This window comes from Calypte anna, chromosome 9 (assembly GCF_003957555.1).
Source record: "Calypte anna isolate BGI_N300 chromosome 9, bCalAnn1_v1.p, whole genome shotgun sequence".
NCBI classification, from domain to species: domain Eukaryota; kingdom Metazoa; phylum Chordata; class Aves; order Apodiformes; family Trochilidae; genus Calypte; species Calypte anna.
In genome coordinates, this window is record NC_044255.1 from 8,773,962 (window position 1) to 8,793,205 (window position 19,244).

General features: G+C 43.8%; 1 protein-coding gene across 1 annotated transcript in view; it reads left to right on the top strand.

Annotated features, from left to right (window-relative positions):
* CEP63 (centrosomal protein 63) overlaps positions 1 to 19,244 on the top strand; it is a 42,904-nt gene that overhangs the window by 19,995 nt on the left and 3,665 nt on the right. The window contains exons 2-12 of the mRNA XM_030456448.1: positions 2,331 to 2,466; positions 4,141 to 4,321; positions 6,096 to 6,191; positions 8,333 to 8,458; positions 9,313 to 9,426; positions 11,844 to 12,077; positions 12,328 to 12,473; positions 13,706 to 13,834; positions 14,454 to 14,568; positions 16,541 to 16,738; positions 17,198 to 17,278. Of these exons, the coding sequence (XP_030312308.1) occupies positions 2,423 to 2,466; positions 4,141 to 4,321; positions 6,096 to 6,191; positions 8,333 to 8,458; positions 9,313 to 9,426; positions 11,844 to 12,077; positions 12,328 to 12,473; positions 13,706 to 13,834; positions 14,454 to 14,568; positions 16,541 to 16,738; positions 17,198 to 17,278 (1,464 nt within the window). The 5' untranslated portion in view covers positions 2,331 to 2,422. The remainder of the gene's footprint in view (positions 1 to 2,330; positions 2,467 to 4,140; positions 4,322 to 6,095; positions 6,192 to 8,332; positions 8,459 to 9,312; positions 9,427 to 11,843; positions 12,078 to 12,327; positions 12,474 to 13,705; positions 13,835 to 14,453; positions 14,569 to 16,540; positions 16,739 to 17,197; positions 17,279 to 19,244) is intronic.

Genomic DNA, 19,244 nt, shown 5'->3' on the forward strand with positions numbered 1-19,244 from the left:
CTGGCAGTGGACTCGGTGATCTTGAAGGTCCTTTCCAACCTTGAGGATCCTATGGTTCTACTGCTATGATTCTTTCTTGATGCTAAACTTTATTGATTTTTAAACGTTTTGTCTCTTTTTTTTAGATTTTTTTTTTTTCCCCAAATACTTAGTGAATTTCAGAAGTGTTAGCCTGGTCCTCCTTGCTTCAGCTGTACCTAATGACCAAGACTGCATCCTCTGGTAGTGTTCCTCTGCTCCTTCTCTCATTAGTTGCCTATAACCTGCAGAGCACCAGTTGCAAGCTTGAGAGTTCAAACTTTGGTACCAAGTCAACAAATGTGATGTGGCATAAAAACTGGATAGAGGTGTGTGATTGTAAGGCTTATCCCCCAAACCTGGGCGACCTGGCACTGACACAAAGCTGGCAGATCCAGGCATCTTCCCTTGGGGGCTGTGCCTAAAGCCTACCAGAAGCAAAGGCAGATGATGGTTTGCTCCTGGTGGATTTTGGTGTTGAACTGATCCCAACCACTTAAACAAGGAGCATCTGATGATGGTTTGCTCTTGGGTTTGGGGTTTTTTTTTGTTTTGTTTGTTTGGGTTTTTTTTTTTTTTTTCATTCTGGCAGGTGTTTTCTGTGGTGGACAGTGAAATCTCTCTGCTGCCCACTGAAAATGGCTTCTGTGTAGGTGTGATTAGGATGGAACAGGAGAGCTGCTGCCTGTTCCCTCTTGCCACCTGGAGAACTCTGGAAGTGCTGGCAGCAGCTCTGGGGACCTGTACTCTCAGCACAACAAAGATGTTCCACATACTGATTGAATGTTGTGAAGCACAGACAAGACCAAAGAGGCAAAACACTGCATCAGGATAGGGACATGTTTGTTTTCTTGTGTTTTGTTTTTTTTTTTGTTTTGTTTTGTTTGTTTTTTTTTTTCCTCCTCTCAGGAAAATGTTTTTTCAAAATACAGCTGAGCTCCCAGGCACAGGTTTTAAAGTGCTGTAGGAACAAGATAGAAGCTGTGGTGAAAGTGAAAGAAAGCAAAGCTGGGTCTGCTTTTCTGAAAGTCTGGCTTTCTGTGACATTCTCCCCTTTTTCTTGATTGCTTAATAATGCCATATTAATCTCTGAGGAAAGATGTTGTGAGGACCCGTCTCTGAATACTGGAAGAAGAGCATAGATGTTTTGGGAACAGCAGACAGTGTGAATACCTTCACAGGGTGAAGCTGAAGTGTAGTTTTATGTCCTGAGGAGGAGTTTAACCCTTTTTTCTGTTAGACATAGTTTCATGGAGGAGCCACTGAAACAAATTCTGGCTTTCTGGGTGTGGTTCCATGGTAATATTTATTTTATTATTTGCAATTTTTTAATTTAATGTAAACTGTTCTTACTTCACAAATACGTGAAACTCCTGGCTATGTGCAGACACACCAGGTGTTCCTGACTTGAAGGATGTAGTGAAATGAGGCAACCAGGTGCCACTAATTCCCAGGGAGTGGCATGAGTTTGTGTTAAGCCCATCTGTGCCTAATTAGGATTGGCCCCCTAATCCTGCTCATGCGCAGTGGGGGCCCATCCTAATTAGGCACAGGTGGGCTTAACACAAGCTCATGCCACTCCCTGGGAATTAGTGGCACCTGGTTGCCTCATTTCACTACAGAAGGATGTAATTTTTAAGGCAATGAACAGCTACTGTAAACCTGTGCAACTCATTTTTGTAGCTTAAGGCACCTAAGGAATTTTTAAAGAGTTAGTGCTGTCTCAAAAGAACATCCTCACAACCTTGTGACCTAGCAGTGTGTCCTGAATGTAAACTGTGTGCTCTCTCATAATCGAGACCTTGGGGAGATCTAATTTATGGAGAAGTTCTTATTGCTGTTCACTGCAAGGTGCTTATGGTTTGTCTCTAAGATGAGAAACACCCCAGTGGGGGTTGGATCTTGGGCTGGTCCCTTTGGAAGTCCCCAGGTGTCACTGATCCTCTGCAGTTGGGTGCCCCCAGGGACCAGGAGGTCTGTCAGTGTCAGTGTTCCGAGTTTCCCTGTTTGCTGGAGTGCAGATTCTGTTCAACTGCTGCTGTTTGAGTTATTCTGTTTATTAGATCACATCATTAGGTCTTATCATTGTGATTTGCTAGAGCTGAATAGTTGCATTGTGGGTTTTTTTGGTTTTTATTATTTGTTTTTGGTTGGTTGGTTATGTTTTGGTTTTTTTTTTTAGAACAATCTGTTTTTACTCATTTGGCACTTACTCAACTTGTTAAGTTCATGAGGGTGACCACTGCTTTTCTCCCCTGTAATGTATGCTATTTGCAATTATTTTAATGTCATTCCTTCTGCTTCTTCTGCAGCTGGATGGAAAAGTAGCCTTGATCCTGCAGTGCTATGGGTGACCACTGCTTCTGTGTCCTTTCCTAGCTGCTAAAGCCACCAGGATTTGGTGATGGAGGCTTTGCTGGAAGGAATGCAAAGAAATGGGCAGGGGAGGTATGTACCTGGCAGTATACACTGCTAATTCAGAGTCATTTAAGTATGAAGCTTCTCTCTTCCTCAGAATCAAATCTAGTGGTATCAGCCAAAGCTTCTGTTGCTGAAATGAGGGCTTTTTTTTTGGTCCACTAGCTGATGCTGGTGGAAAAATACAGTGTGCTGTGGCCTTCAGTTTGTGCAAATGCAAAGTCATTGAGTGAGCTGGGTTTGTGATAATCCCCTGTCAGATTTTGTAGCCTTAATTGTTAGAAAGTTACTTTTACATTTTACAGAAATCTTTACTTCTTTTTTGTTTGTTTGTTGTTGTAAATGTTTCTTACCTTCTAACTCAAGGAGCTGTAGCAATTAAAGGTGTGAAACAATATTTTTTGTAACTGCTTTGCAAGGTTAAGGAGACATGTCTTTGTTACCTGTTTTTATCAAAACCAGCTGATTGTTTCCTGCTTGTGTTAGAACTGCAGAGTCCCATTAATCTCTGAAGAATCCTTAATGCTTTGTCCTAGGTCAGACTATCTAGACATTTGGGTGGCTGAGAAAATGTAGTGCCAGTGGTGGAATTCAATGTTTTATGTGTTACACAAGCTTGAAGCAAAAGTCACTGATGTAACTTTCTTTGTCAGCTTTGAGAATGCAGCTCAAACGTACTGATGCAGTGTCTTCTACAGAGAACTGGTTGCAGAAACCAAGTTTAGACTTAGCTTTATGTTAGCAGATGCTCTGAAGGAAATGTTCTTGCTCTGCATAATATCTGCTAATTTTTGGTTAGCTCGCAGGACAGGGTGAACTTCAAATTTAACTGATTTTTGGCTCCTTTGAGAAGAATTTCTTTCCCTCTAGAAAAACTGCCAAGTTGTGAAGCGTGCTTGTGCTCTTGGGGAACACAGAAATTTCAATCCCTTAACCTATTGATTTCCATTTCTTTTCAGTGCTTCCTTTTTGACAGGCAAATTAAAGGGGTAAAGATCACCGTGGAGTTCAATGCCCTCTAGGGCTGGATCTTGCAAGCCTTAATATTGTCCCTGGCTTAGCAGCTTGTAGAGTTTTAGAGGAGGTATTTGAATTGGCTTCAATAATTACTGCACCAAATTAAAATTTGCAGCATCGCCAGGGAGCGTGCTCTTCCCAATGGATTGCACAGGTTTTATTCTTCATTATCATCTTGTCATCCATTCCCCTCTGCTTAGGGGCTTGTCTGCATTTGTGATAAACTTCTGTTTCAGGAGCTGAGAGCTTGGCTGCAAGGTCTCTCTAGTGACTGAAACATGGTATGAAATGCCTCTGCCTGGAGAGCAGTTAAGGCAAATACAAAATATGGATAAAACATGCTCTGTTTTACTTAAATAATGCATAGTAGTGAAACAGAGTGTTTTTAGGGGCTGAATAGAACCCTCTACATTTAAAGTCAGTTGTTCTCACTGGGATGTCACAAGTATTCTTAGTCGGTCATTGCCAAATTTTAGCTTTCTGCCTGGTGATGGCAACATACCCCTGGTGAGATACTGCTCAGGGGATGGGATGAATGCCTGAGTATTAAGTCTGCTTCCAAGCACCACATGTACAGGGTTGGTTCCTTGGTGCAAGTCAGTTTGTTCTGCTGACTTTGTGGGTGTGGGACACTGGACCTGCACTGGGTGGTTCCTGCTTGGTACCTTCAAGCTCTTTCCCTTCCAGTGGTGGGTTCCTGACTTCCTGTGAGGCTGAGCTGCAGGAGCTGATGAAACAGATTGACATTATGGTGGCTCACAAGAAATCAGAATGGGAAGGACAGACACAGGCTTTGGAAGCTTGCCTGAGTGCTCGGGAGCAAGAACTTTCCTCTACCAGGGCTGCTCTACAGGAGAAACATAAGGAGGTAGGGCCTCAGGTTCACAGTTTCCCGTTCAGTGTTGTCCTCTGTGTTTTGCCTGTTACAATGTAAAGACTGAACTTGAGCTTCAGAGTTTGAGTTTGTACATACATGTGTTTTGGGTATTGTTTCATCAGTTTGATTTTTTTTTATTTTTAATTTTTTTTTCATTTATTTAAGCAGAAGGGGTCGGCTTTATCAGATAGCTGTGCTAAGCAAAACAGGAGCCTGTCTTGTAACTAGAAATCAGGAACAGCATTTTCAAAGAAGCCTGGTGGAACATGGTGTCTGATTCACAACTTGATCAAAGTCAAGGCATTAACTCCCTAGGGGTTGGTGGGAGTCTTCAAGCTGAGTTGTCAGGGGTTCTTGAGAGAGCTCAAAGACACTGAATTTGGATACAATGGGAATCAACAGCCCAGCAGCATGCAGTCATTGGTACAAAGAACACATACTGGTGTAAAGTACACTGAGATATTGCTGGGAGATTCTCCAGGTGCTATTTTGTGCCTCTCAGGTTTTGTAGCTTTTCATTAAAGGCCTGGGGGAAGTGCACCAAACGTCTCTATTGCTGGGGAAGTAGCAGTGAGGGGAGAATTTGCACAGGATGTAGACCATAAAACTTCTCTTGAGCAAATGGCTTGATGTATCTCTTCTCAGATCAGATGGAACCAGCAGGAGTCTGGGTGGCTGTATCTTAAGATCCAGCCACACTGACTTTTTCTGTAAGTGTTTAAAATTTGTCCTTAAATTTATAGTTGCCCTGTGTCCTATCTTTTGGCAGACTCTTTGCTACAAATTGTGTTTTGGCAGCTCTCTGAGGAAGCTGCATTGAATTCTTGGGTTGAAAGCCAGCAGATAACTGCACAAGCTCCTTTTTAGGGGGCCTGTGCAAATATTCTACAGCTATTCTTGCATTCTCAAAATTATCCAAGTACTGCCATAGCTTTTAGTAATTTGCTGTGGAATCTAGCAAAATAAAAAGAAATTTGACAGGCTGTACCAACAGTGGGTTAAGAACTCTGTGTTTCTTATTTGTGTGGTCAGGTGCTTCTACTGGTCCACTGGCAGGTTTTGAAATTATGTCTTTGTTACAGAGTTATTAAATCTGGAGTTATGCTGCAGGGTTTTCTGTTGCAAGAACATTTTTATCATACAGGTTAGCATTGCTATTATCAATTATGTTTTCTCAAGACACTTCAGAAATACTTCTTGCCACCCAAGGCAAGCATTGATTTCAAAACTGAACTGTAAAGTATGGTTACAGTTGTTACTGGAATATATTCATGCTTTTGGTCTACTTGTATGAATGTTCTATGATGATTTCTTTTAGTTTGTTGCCTCTCTGTCCTTTGTATCTGCAGTTAGAGAGGTGGCCACTTTAGGCTGTGGATGGGAAAAAGATGGGGGGAGAAGACAAAAATTAGTCACAAGAGTAATTGAAATCAATGAGTGATGAAAATGCCAGATAAAAATAGCCTTTTGACACAAGCCAGAACTGCCTGTATCGTCCCAAAGCAGAAACTGGATGAAAAAAAGAGGCCAGAACTGTTTCTGCTCTGGCCTCAGGTAGCCAGAGATTTAAGAACAGACTTAATATGGTTCATAGAGAGTGACCCCATTGAAACATACAGTTGTTAACAGAATTAGGACATTCTAAGAGTCATTTACCCCTCCTACCATAATGTATATTTATGAAATTAAAACCTATCCAGTTGCCTACTGGTAATAAAGTCCACTTCTATTATTTTACTTATGTGCTTTTTGACTCTGTGTTCAGGTTGGTGTGTTGCGTCACCAGGTAGAAGACATGGAAAAAACCAAACAGGACATGGTTAGAGAATATGAACAACAGCTCAAGAAATTTCAAGAGGAGGTGAGTTGCAAAAACAGAAGATTATTCTTCTGTTCCAAGGTGATGTATGGTCTGATGGGTGAAATACTTCACATTGTTGCTTTTGTTTAAATGCTCTGGTCGTATAACCTCTCATTCTTTTCTTATGTTCTTACTGAAAAATAAAACATTGAGCACAAACAAAGTAATATTTTTGTGCTTTATTTGGCCTGTTTTTTGCTCTTTGGAGGAATTTGGTGATGAACAGAAAACTGTTGGAGTAGAAGCATGCAGTAAATGCAGTGGTGCAGTTTTCATGTGTCAGACATTTGCAGAGGGTGGCTGCAAAAATGTCCCATGTTCACCCATTCTGGTCACCATAGTGCTTGCTCTGAAGTTGCCATGGGTGCAGGTGGCAGCAATTTGCTCCTTTAGGCTTTCATGAAACTAGAAGAGGTTGCTGATATGCTGGCCATGATACCTGAGGGCAAGAGGTGAGAGTGTGGTCTCATCTTTTTGCCTCCACTGATTTTGTTAGTAAGGATTTTGCCTCCTCCGAGGCATACCAGTCTTAATAAACTTCATAGAAAGCAAGTAGAGCCAGAAAAAATTTTCTGGAAAGAATTTCAGAGCTTTCATCTCCAAAAGCTTTGTGTTGACCGCAAAGTGGTACATGGGGAATGTCCTGCAGGTGCTCATGCCTTAACTCTTCTTGGCTCCACTCCCTGGTCAGCAGCAGCGAGTGAAATGTCAGGAGCAGGTAGCGGAGCACTGATCTGTTCTCTCTGAAAGGCTGGGCCTAGTTTCATGTTCATTGTAAGCCTTAAGTACAGTTAATTTAGGAGTCTCTGCTTTGGCAACAGAAGGCACGTTGTCCTCATTTCAGACCCCCTGCTATTCAGTGTGACTCAGAGCCTTCATTCATGAGATGTTCCCACTGGAACTGTGGATAGGCTGCAAAGCCAAACAGAGGGGCCTGGGCAGATCTGCCTGACAGACACCCCGTGTGTCTTCGCCAAAGTTGCAATGTGTTGGTATTTTACCCACACAGTGTTAATGTGGATGACATTAAGTTCCAGTGTTCCTCAGTCTCCTGTTCTTAGTTCTGTTGGGGGAAATTCTTTCTGTCCTCACCATTACCAGTAAATTATAGATCCAGTGTCTAATTGTTGAAAGAATAAACCTGCGATCTCTTGGTATGTTTGGCAGATGATGTTAATATAGTAACTCTTCATGTCTGCCCTTGCCCATTGAACACAGCAAAATACTTTGCTTACTCAGGCCCCTGCAGACCAGTGACCACTGATTCAGATGTTTTTTTCCTCTTATGGTCCTTCTGTCCATTCACAGGCTTAGCTTTCTCCCTCAGTAAAATGGGAACAATGACTTCTGAACTACCTGTGGTGATCTGGAAATTTTTTCTTCAATAGTTGAGTTTGGGAGGAGCTCATTAGATGGCAAATTCTGTGCAGGTTGCACAGAGGGTCATTTAAATGTCAAGAGTTTTTTTTCTCATTTCTGCATCTGATACGACTTTAGCATTCTAGCAGTAGGCGTAGGAGTGATATTTTCTGTTGGCATTCTCCACTTATTGTGAAATACATAGTGTATCTAAGCAGAAAATGACAGCTGAAGTAGTGTTGATATTACAGATAATGGCAACTCTCAAATCTTCCTTCTCCCACTAAGTGGAAGAGTTCCAGTTTCCACCTGAGCTTCACAAGTGAATTTAAATCACATCAGAAATGGTACCACTGTGGAGAGCAAACCTGCAGCCCCTGTGTGGTGGGATGTGCCCGTCTGTGTGAGGGGATCACCCTCTGGTATTGCCTGATTTGCTGTGGCTGGGAAAGTGATATCATGCTCTTGCTGCTACCTGTGAACCTCCATCTTACCAATATTTTAGTCATGTTTTACCAATTGTAAAACAGAGCTCTAATGAGAGCTGCTGATGTCTCTGCTTCAGTGGCATCTTGCTACTCTGCTAGAACTTGGCATATTTTGCAATCCTGTTGGTGGAACAGGCTCGTTATACAAATGGAAGTCTTCACTTGCAAGCTGTGTGGCCTTGATTAGGGGAATTGTTTGTGTGATGCCATTTTCTGTGCTGTCTTTCCAAGTGCTGTTTAATTCTTGCCTCGGGGCCTTGAACAAAGCTGTCTCTTTCACTGTATTCCTTCCAGTTGTGCAGGCTGAGGAGGAGCTATGAGAAGCTGCAGAGGAAACATCAGAGAGAAGCAAGAGGAGAGGCCAGCAAGAGACAAGGGGAGGATGAGGCTGAAATGAGCCGACTGACCAGGAAACTGGAGGTATGTAGTGAAAAAGCAAGTGCTAACCTGAGTTTGTGTCTGTTAACTGACTTACTGGGCTTCACTGGTGACTGGATAGTCAGGTAGGAAGTGGACTGTGAATCCAGCTTAAAAAATACTCTCCATCTACTCTCCAGGGGTAGCTCTTCTCAACTGCTAGTATAATAAGGCAGTGCCCTGCATTGGGGCCTCTCAGTACACAGGATAAGATATGCTGCTGTTCTTATTCTTAGACTAAATAATAGGAAGAAGGTGCTGGAAGAGTAATTATGTGAAGAGAACGAATTCCAGTGTGGTGGGGTTGTCATCTCACTTCTTTGTGAAGGAGGGAGCTACATCTTGAACTTCCTGACCCTGGCTCCTCTTTTAATCTCCCTGCTATGCTGAGCTCAGCCATGCTCAATTTTCTCCCACTGTACCCTGAAGATGCAGCTAACAAACACATCTGCCTGATGCAATGTCTGATTTCTGGAGCAGAAATCAGCATGAAATTTCTGTAGTTCATACTTGCCACCTTAGCAATCTCAATAGCAGCATGTTTTGGAAGCTAAAAACAGTCTGAATAGCTAAACCTCTGACAGCACATCCATGAAACTAGCCAGGAACCTGTTAGCACTTAACATTTGTAAACAAGCAATAATTGTCACCGAGGTTTGAACCTGGGAGGGAAAGCAGAGCAGCAAGCCCAGTGTGCCAGGGGCTGCCGACTGCCGAGCTGGCGCATCACGTGGCTGGCTAATGGTTTCCCTGCTGGGGGCACGAGGATGGGGTGGAGAGAGAAAGCAAACGTGGATATAAACAAGAAGGGGGCTTTGTGGACCTCCTGCTCCAAGCCACCCCTGCTGTCCTTGCAGGAGTTCCGTCAGAAATCACTTGAGTGGGAGAAGCAGCGCTTGCTGTACCAGCAGCAGGTGGCATCGCTGGAGGCACAGAGGAAGGCTTTGGCTGAGCAGTCTGAACTCATGCAGGTATGGTTAATGTATGCTGGAAGTTTCTGTTGTGTTTGTGGCAGCAGGGGGGAGTTGGAGGGCTGGAGGGGGAGGGAGAGACTAATGAAATCTCTCAGGCTTGAACCCAGTTTAGGTTGCCATTGAAATGACTTTTTATGTCCCGGTGGAGAAAGGTTTACTGGAGATCTGGAGTCTGTCAGCACAGCCTAGATAAACCTTGTGTAGCTCTGCCTGCCACCCCTCCAATTAGTAGAAAGACAACAGGAGGATGAAGCTTTCCCTAGGAGACAGAGACCACAGCACATGACACTTTAAAATATCTGTTACATCACATTGCCTAGTTCAAAGCTGTGTACCTGCCAGTGGCTAAATATGTACCTTGTAGGTCCAGCTCAGAGGATGATGTTGGAAAATATCTATGAAAGGTACTTCTGCAAAGTAATGAAGAAAGTTTCAGCCCCTGCTTTTGTGGGGTTTTTGTTTTTGGTTTTTTTTTATTCTTATTTTTTAAAAGTTTTTAAAGGCAGCAAATAATGGGGCTGCTGCTCCTGAACAGCTAATGGCTCAGTGAGTCAGTGGTGCTGCAGCAGAGCAAGATGAATTGACCTAGAGCACAGCTGTGAAGTCACACTGACACAATCACAGCAGACACTGATAAGAAGCTCTTGCTGGGGGCTTTGCACTTAATGGGCTCCTGAGTTGCTCTTGAGTGGAGGCTCCTGCAAGGAGGAAGCTTGTGATGACAGGATTGAAGCTGGCTCTGACAGGGACTTTGTGAGAGGCTGACAGGAGTAGATCCACAAATGCAGGGAGAGTGGTTGAGCAGAAGGTCTTGCTGCTTTGCTGTCTTTGTATCACTGATAGCTCAGTTGTCTGAGAACAGATGTGTCCTTGGTGTGCAGGCTGGAGTACTGAGGACCCTTTTTACTCTGCAGCAGAAAAACAGGAATTTGGGACAGCTTTTCCTAAGTGGTGTTGATGACTTAGGTGCATAGGTGCTGTGAACAGACTGCCTGAATCCTCAATGGGCTTGAAAAGCCCAGCAGGAAAATGCTCAATTTTTGCCTTGGGTGTTTCTCTGCTTTTTGTATGCTTGGTTGTTCTTCTGGCCCAAGGTCAAGCTGAGAGTTGTGACTATGGGGTGCTTCCCCTTTCCCACCTTTCATCCTCCTACCTTCTGTCTCCTCTATCCCCTCCCCAGTGGTGAGCACCTTCCTGAAACACCATCAGCCTTTAGAATCAGCAGGTGAAGCCTGGAATTCTCTGCTGCCCTGCATGTTCTGTGCCTGGAAACCAGAGACAGCTAATATGTTTTCTTTATACAGAAAGAAATACTCAGGTAGTCTGGTACTCTGGTTTCTTGGGTGGAGAAAGGCTGTACTTCAGTTCCTTGCCCCTCTTGATTACCTTTTCTGTCATGACTATTCAGATATTGAAAAGGCTGTAATCAAAATTATACCATGGTTGTCCAAATGCACAGTTCCTGTTGCTTTCTCAGTTGTGAGGCATTATGTGTCAGGCAATAAATCAGAGCATGTGGTGATTCTGAAGGTGGCAGGAGTTGCTGCTCTTAGAAATTGGGACTGAAGAACTACTCAGATGTTTTGTTTCAGCTTTTAAAAAATTATAAGGTACTATGCAAGAAGGGAACGGATGAAGTGAATATTCTTAGCAGCTTGTGTGAGAGCTGGCTTGTTGAATTTCACCAGCTAGCTACCTGGCAAGAAATGCAGTCAAATAAAGTATTCTGCCTATAAATAATAGAGCATGTATTGTTTGATAATCATATGTTCCTTATAACACTTTTTGTCTGCCCTTAAAACAATGAAACATTCGAAGTGAGCATTCTCTCAAGCTGTTAGAAGCAGATATTTACTACATAAACCAAAACATAGTTGCCTGTTACAGGCAGTTTGTTTTTTGATCTTTTTGGTAGTTGTGTTGTGTTTGATTTTTGGTTTTTTTTTTCCACTTGCACCAAGAGCTGCTTTCTGTCCTGGTGTGGATTGGGTGATCTCAAGTTTGTGGTATTTGCAAACCTTCTTACATGCTGGCTTTTCTTCTGGTTTAGCCTTAGGTTAACAAGCAAAAACTAGTAGGCAGTTTTGCTCTTTATTTATGCTTGGAAAACTCTTTTTTTCCAGATTCTCCTTGAACCATTTTTGGAATCACAGGGCCACCTCACTTTTTTTTTTTTTTTTTTTTTTTTTTTCTGTTCTGTTTTCCTTCCGAGGTTTTACCTCTTGCATAACCCTGGACCACCACTTCCCCTAGTTCCCTGAAAAATAGTGTTGCTTGCTTTGAGATGTGACCTGAAGTCAGTACACAAAGAAGTGTACACAAAGAAGTCAGTAGTTGTTTGGGCTGTGGTTTCAGCATGCAGTGTGGTTTTTTTTGGTAATTTAGCTTTAATGCAAACTAACTGCTCTCAGCAGACCCAGCTGGCCAACCGGAAGCAGATTGTGGAGTCGGTGGAGCTGGCGAGCCGATCCGAAATCCAGCACTTAACCAGCAAGCTGGAGAGGGCCAATGATGCTATCTGTGCCAACGAGCTGGTGGTGGAGAGGCTTCACATGAGAGTGGATGACCTGACTGAAAACAATCGGATGATTCTGGAGGACCAGCAAAGAGTTCAAGAAGAATTAAAGCAGTCCAAGAAAATGCTCGAGGTCAGTGGAGGAACCATCAGGAAACTGGATATAAAGCAGTGATTGTGGGAAATAGCAGGAAGGCTCTTCATCCCAGAATTCCTTTCTTTTTCTAGTGCCTTTGTAAAGTTACCGATTGGCCTCAAAGTTGGCTTTGCACTGTCTGTACCATTGCAAGGCTTCCTCAACAATCTGATTACCCACTCATGTCTTTTCAATGAACTGATTTGGTCTGTCTTTGCAAGAATCATTCCTTTTCCTTCCTCTGTAGTTGCTTCAAGATGAGAAGATGGAACTTAGAGCCACCTTGCAGTCTCAGGAAGATTTCATTGACAGTTCCAAGCTGCATCAGGAACAGTTAGAGAAAGAGCTGACCAGAGTGACTGAAACTCTTCATCGAAAAGAACTCCTCATCAGGTAGCACCCACAACTTGCTGTACCTGTGCTCTTGAATCCAGATCTGTATTCCAGGTGCTCCCACTGCAGATGGTAGAAGAGTTCCCATACAGCTGAGCCTGGTGTGGTTGACATATTGAATGCCACGGTGTGTGCTCACAAGTGCTGTGCTACCTTGCAGCATTTACCAAATTGCCTTGGTAATCAACTGGTGCTCAGGAAGGAGTGTGGAAGGAATCAGCTTTCTACTCAGGCTGCTTTCTAAGGGCGGCACTGGGCTTTGGAGCTTTGTTTTTATTCCCTAAGCAAGCAGTGGAGACCTTCCAGGATTTGATACTGTGCTTATCAATGTAGGTGAATGTTCTCACTGATTCAATGATGTCAGTTTGTTCTTGGCTAAGTAACTACAGGTGTGACAAAATCATCTTGGCTTTCTTCTGCACTGGCAGTATGCAAAAACTTTAGGGTTCTGGTGGCCACCTCAAAAGGTTTTGGTGTGTGTTACCTCCCAGCCACTCTTTCTTGCAAGCTGGATGTGTGCTAATTGGAAGGGGGGGGCTGTCTGCTTCAGAAAGACCAACACCCCAGGAGGATGGAGGCTTTTCTCATTAGCCTGAGCTCAAACAGGGGGGCTGCCATCCAGCTGGTGTGGATGCTCATTCACAGTGCATACAGGTGTCACCATGAAGATGATCCAGGGGCTGGAGCACCTCTGCCACGAGGAGAGGCTGAGGGAGCTGGGATTGTTCAGACTGGAGAAGAGAAGAGTCTGGGGGGACCTTAGAGCTGCCTTCCAGTGCCTGAAGGGAACCTACAGGAAGGCTGCAGAGGGACTTTTCATAAGAGTGCCCAGTGATAGGACGAGGGGAAATGGATTTAGACTGGAGGAAAAGAGCTTTAGACTGGGAGGTTTAGAACTTCTTAGGAGGAAGTTCTTCAGTTTGAGGGTGGTGAGACTCTGGAAGAGATTATCCAGAGAAGCTGTGGTTGCCCCCTTCCTGGAGGTGCTCAAGACCAGCTTGGGTGAGTTCTTGAGCAACCTTGTCTGAAAGAGAGGTGTCCCTGGCCATGGAAGGGAGGTTGGAGCAGATGATCTCTAAGGTCCCTTCCCACCTAAGCCATTCTGTGATTTCAGTGTCGGGTTTGATTTATTTTTCAGAGAATTCCAAGAAAATGGTGGTTATATGCCCTATATTAGTGAGGTCAGATGTGGTATGTCTGTGCTGAGATGAAAGTTTTCTGTTTCTGCTTAGGGCCTTGGAGGAACACTTGCAAGAGAAACAATTGTCTTCTCCAGGGCTGGAGCATATTCTGCTGCAGCTGGATGCTGCCCAGCAGAAGGAACAGGACTTACAGTCAGAAGTCACTCATCTGGAGAACAGGTAACTCCCTCCTTGCTTCTTCTGATGTGCAACAGAACTTAGATCATAATACAGTACCTAATATATTCATCAAGTTAACCAAGTCCCACTGATTTTTTTTATTTGAAAGCTTATTTTAAATACCAAAGGGCTGAAGAAATCAAATGCTATTCATTTTGCAGTTCAATAGTGAGACTATTTTGCTGCTTTTCACCACACACCATGGGTGTTTTCAGTGTTTTAGCTTGTTTAGGCTTAGCACCTTCTCTGATACCAGATTAAGGAGTCTTTTTTAGGCAGCTGGTAGGAACCTTCACCTTCATCTTACTATGAAATAAGAATTATAAGAAGTCTTCCTCTCTGAGTTTGTGGTTTTCATGTTACTGTTTGCATGGGAAGTTTGTTTTCTTTGTATGGTATAGAACAAACAAGAAACAGCTATTACCTGTTAGATCAGCTTCCTGATCTCTTTTGAAATGATTTTGGTAAACAAAACCTAAGGATGGGTGAGGAAATTTCAGGTTAAGAGTCTGCTTTCTGTTATGATGGACATAGGAGACTGCTGGGAAGATCAAAATTTTTCTGAGCATCTCCTTTTCTTGGGGTGTTGTAACCTCTAAGTTTCCCATCTGGCACCCAGCCTGGTGTCCTCCAATGCAAGGTGTGCCCAGCTGAGCCAAGAGCTGGATGGGAGCCTCAGGGAGCTGCAGTCAATGGAAGAACACCAGACGGAGTCAAAGGTGGAGATTAAAAAGGTAAAGCCATGCCCTGTGAGCAAAGAATCTCCTGTGGGATCAGAGAGGCAGAGTTGTGGAGGCAGAGGAGGGCTGGTGGGTCAGGAGCAGATCTGACAAGAGGAGGAGGCGGCAGTGGGAGGGTTTGCAGGGTTCTGTAGGAGGCTGTGTGGTTCCTTTCACGAGCATCTCATAGGCTTACCCTGACATCATGTTGTACCTCTTGATGCTGTGGAGATCATTGATAGAATGGTTTGGGTTGGAAGGGACCTTAAAAATCATCCAGTCCCAACCCCCTGCATGGGCAGGGACACCAGCCCAGGTTGCTTCAAGCCCCATCCAACCTGACCTGAGACACTGCCAGGGATGGGGCAGCCACAGCTTCTCTGGGCAACCTGGGCCAGGGGCTCAGCACCCTCAAATTAAAGAATTTCTTAAATTCTTGAGATACTTGAAGTAGTGCCAGAGGGGCAAATAGGCAAAGAAATTAATGCTTGGAATCCTGAGTGAAGAACAATGGGAATGAATTTTGCTATAATATGTCCTATCACACTTGAGACAAGGTTTCAAATGTGTTCTGGTTCTGATGTAAGCAGGGGAGTTCGTTTCAGGCTGGCTGCCTAGACATGAACTCAGGGGCTGGAGGAAACAGAGCAGCTCATCTGCCATGAGGATCTCACCCTAGTGCTCTGTGCACCCATGAGAGCTCAGCCCCCCGAGAGGCTTGGCTTTTAAATACACTGGTCTAGGTCAGTCAGTGTGAGAACTTTGACTGGAGCCTGGTTAGAGTAGAAACCTTGTTGGACTGGACTGAAAAACCTCCTGTGAAAATCTTTTTTATTCTGCATGTGCAGAGGTTCAGAACTTGCCAGAGATGTGTGCTTGGTTACACATCTAAACAGCCATTCAATCAATGAATCTCCCACAGGCTGCTGGGGAGAAAAAGAGAGATTTATTATGTTTGTTTCTATTTTATGTACTTGAGAGGCATTGAAGTGACGTGGAGATAAATCACCATATGTATAGTATTTACATGGCTAGGCAGAGATAATCTGGTTCAATTTTCTGGAATGCTTGTAATTCTCAGAAAAATCCTAGGGGTTTGGGTGGTTAGTATTTCTGGCTAATGGAATGGAATACTAGGGAAGAAATTGTGCTATGTTGTGCTGTTATGTCACTGACTAAATGTATGGTGTGACTACAAGGGGATTGTATGCAGTTCAAGTCTGCCATCTCTAAAAAGGACAGAATAAAACAAGGTAAGAGATAAAAAAAGATGACCAAAAGGATGGAAGTTTTTGTTTTGTTTTTATACAAGGAACAGCTGAATGGGATAGGATTTACCAAACTGGAAAAAGGTAAGTGAGATTGAACATACTAAAAATAAAATCATGACTGTCATGTGGAAAGTAAATAGGGAATGATTCTTCTCTCTCAGTGCAGGAACTGATGGTCATCACATGGAGTTATGAAAACAAAGAGGGGTATTTTTACCCTGTGCAGAGCTAGCTTGTGGAAGTTTGCCATGTGTGGCTTTAGTTGCTGCAAGCTAATATTGATTGAGAAGACAAATTCATGGCAGAAAAGTCTGGCTGTTCTATTTAAAGATACCATTTCTGCTTCAGGAGGGTGGGGTGGCAAAGTGCAGTTATGAAAGTGCTTGGCTGGTGATGGTGAACATCTGGGCAGCTGTTGTTGGCCACAGAGGTAGAATGGTGAGCTAAAGAGACCGGTCTGAGCAATTCATGGGTCTTCTCAAGTCTTCCACAGCATGTACCTTCTGTCTTGTCTCAACTGGCAGTTTATGGTGTGGAAAAGGGATTGGGGTGAGGTGGTTTTCAATCGAAAAGGACAAGCATACACAGGGGGATTGTTACATAGAGCTTTGTTGTTTTCCAGTACTTAGATTTCACATTACTATGTGCAATACTTTTTTTTTTAATTGAAGCATCTTTTAAAAGCTCGTGGGTGGTGTGTGCATGTCTTTCTCCAGCTGAAAGAGCAGCTCTCTCAAGCTGAACAAACTCACAGCAGTGAGCTGGAAGGGATGAAAAGGGAAATCTGCAGGTTGACACAAGAGCTGCACCAGCGGGACATCACAATTGCGTCTGCAAGTGGCTCCACATCAAACCTAGAACAACGTCTGAGAGCAGAGATTGAAAGAGCAGAGAGGAAAGCAGTGGAACACAGGGTAAAAAAAGGCAGAAGGCTGCTATGTTTTCTCTCTACAGTATCTGAAGGCTTGGTTTTAGCTATGTTAATAGTTTCCTTCTCTCTTCATCCTTTGAACAAAAACTTTAAAGCACTTCTGATGAGATCTTCTACTTTGTGGTGTTCCCTGTTTCGCTTCTTCTTTCCAAACCTGTAACTGACAGTCTCACAGAATTCTTTGAGATTGCTCATGTTAGCTAGGCCTGGATGAGGACATCTTTGAAAACTGAAGTAAATGACTGTGCATGATTTATTTGTGTGATCTTCTCTATTGGGTCCCTGCAGTGCTGATGGCCCAACCCTTGCTTTCTACTTGTGCTTGTGTTGAGGGTGAAAAATGCCTGGAGGGGCTGTTGTGGGTGTGTGTTATGTTTTTTTGGGTTTTTTTGTTTGGTTGTTTTTTTTTTTCTGAGTTGCTTGTTTACCTCTGTCTCCTCAGGTTCTTCTGGTCCAGCTGGAAACTTTGAAGCTGGAAAACCGCCATCTCTCAGAGATGCTGGAAAAAACTGAAATGCCAGAGGTATGCCCTAGGGAACAGAAATGGGAAGGGTGTCTCCTTCTGTGTCCTCTACCTGGGAACAGGGGTAGTCTTTGCCCATGTCTCTCAGAATGGTTGGTAGAGTTTGGACTTAAAACCCAAGCAATAAGGGCAAGTTGTGAGAAAATAAGGTCAAGAAATACTGAGCATCTTCTGGGGTCGCAGAGTGGTGAGGAGGACTGCAGAAACAAAACCCTCATCTCTAGTTTCTTCTCCATGGGGCCTGGCTCTTGGCTTTTAGTGCAGTTTGTTACATTTACCTCAGATCTCTGATCCTAAATGTGTGGTGTCCTTTTGACCTGTCTGAGAGCTGAAACTTCTATGATCATTGCAATTTCTGGGGTGAGAGCATGTTCCCCATCATGGTGAGGAGCGAACATGGAAGGGGCCACCATGGTGGGATCCTGCTGGTGTGACACTCCTTGGTGAGGCCACCTCATCCAGAGAGGAGAAGGGGGTGGCCTCGTGGAAGAGGTGGAACCTTGGCAGGAGTGGTACTTTGAAGGTGGTTCATTTTGGTGCCTGCCTGAAGGAAGGAATGGCTCCATGGCAAGTTGTGTCTTGTGTAAATCAGAAGAGCCTCACGGGACTGCATTCAGACAGATGAAAACCAAGTGGGAATGTGTCATCAGAGCTTTTATCCTGTCACATCTATGGGAAGGAAATACTCTGCTCTTTAATATTAGTTTGGGCTGAGTGACAAATATGCCAGGTTCTTGGGAAAAGTGTTGAACAGAAGCTTGTGGCTGGTGAGATGAAGAAAACCGAAGGTTTTCTGCAGGGCTGATTTAAGCCAAAAAATGACCAAAAGCCCTCTCAGCTTTTGCTGGAAGGGCCCCATGGGCTTGTGTCTCCCTGACTCACCAAAAACTTTGTAGCAAAATGCAAAGCAGGAAACTTTTTACAAAACAAAAAACAGTCCTGCAGCTTCATGGCACTGGAGCTACATATCTTGGCCAGGTTCTTCTAATGCCCATTTGGAAAGTCCTTAGATAACAGCAGTGATAGGACTGAATTAAACCTTTAAATGTCACAGAATTGGCAAAAAGAAAGTGGGAATGTCACAGAAGAAGAAATAGTGGAAATTATATCCACCAGGCCTTCTAAGGAGAAGATGGGGAGAAGCAAGCTGTTCAGTTTCAGAAGCAAAAAAATAATTTCTAATGGGCTGTGGGTCATTCTGGTGGAGAGGCTTGTGCACAGCCTGTTGGAATTGTTACCAGAAGCCTTTGCTAATTCAAGAGAGAGGGTTTAGAAGAGTTCTTGCAAACAGCTTTGCTGGTAGGTGGCATGGAAGGCAGTTTTCTCACTGAGAGTGGTCACTTCTCATCAGGAGCTAAGCCACTGGGGAGTGGGCTTGCATTTAATCTTAGCCAAGTGAGGGAATCCTCAAATACACAGCTGGAGGAGAACTGGAGGTGATTCTCCCAAGGCCAGAGGCAGGTATATCTGAACTAGTTCTGTTTTTTTCCCTGATTTTAGAAGCACCTAGTGTTGGAGGGACTTCCTTTCCTAGGCAGAGCATCACAGCTTCTCTGAATGCAGACACATACTACCTGAAGGGAGGTTGGAGAGAGTATTGGTATCTTCTGCCAAGTAGCTAGCAATAGGATGAAAGGAAATGGGTTTAAGTTCTGCCAGGGGAGGTTTAGGTTGGATATGAGGGACAATTGCTTTACTGAAGGGGTGGTGAGGCATTGGAATGGGCTGCCCATTCCAATGGGAGGTGGTGGGAGTCACCATCCCTGGAGGTGTTGGGTGCTTCAGGAGATGGTTAGGGGTTTTGGTAGGTGGATTGTGGTTGGACTTGATGATGTTGAAGGTCTTTTCCAACTTTAATGATTCTATGACTCTGTGATTTTGTGTATATTTTATTTGCTCTTCTGAAAGCCTTGAAAGTTCTGCCAGTCAAAACTGGGATTGGAGGATGTGCCTGAAGGAGCTGCCT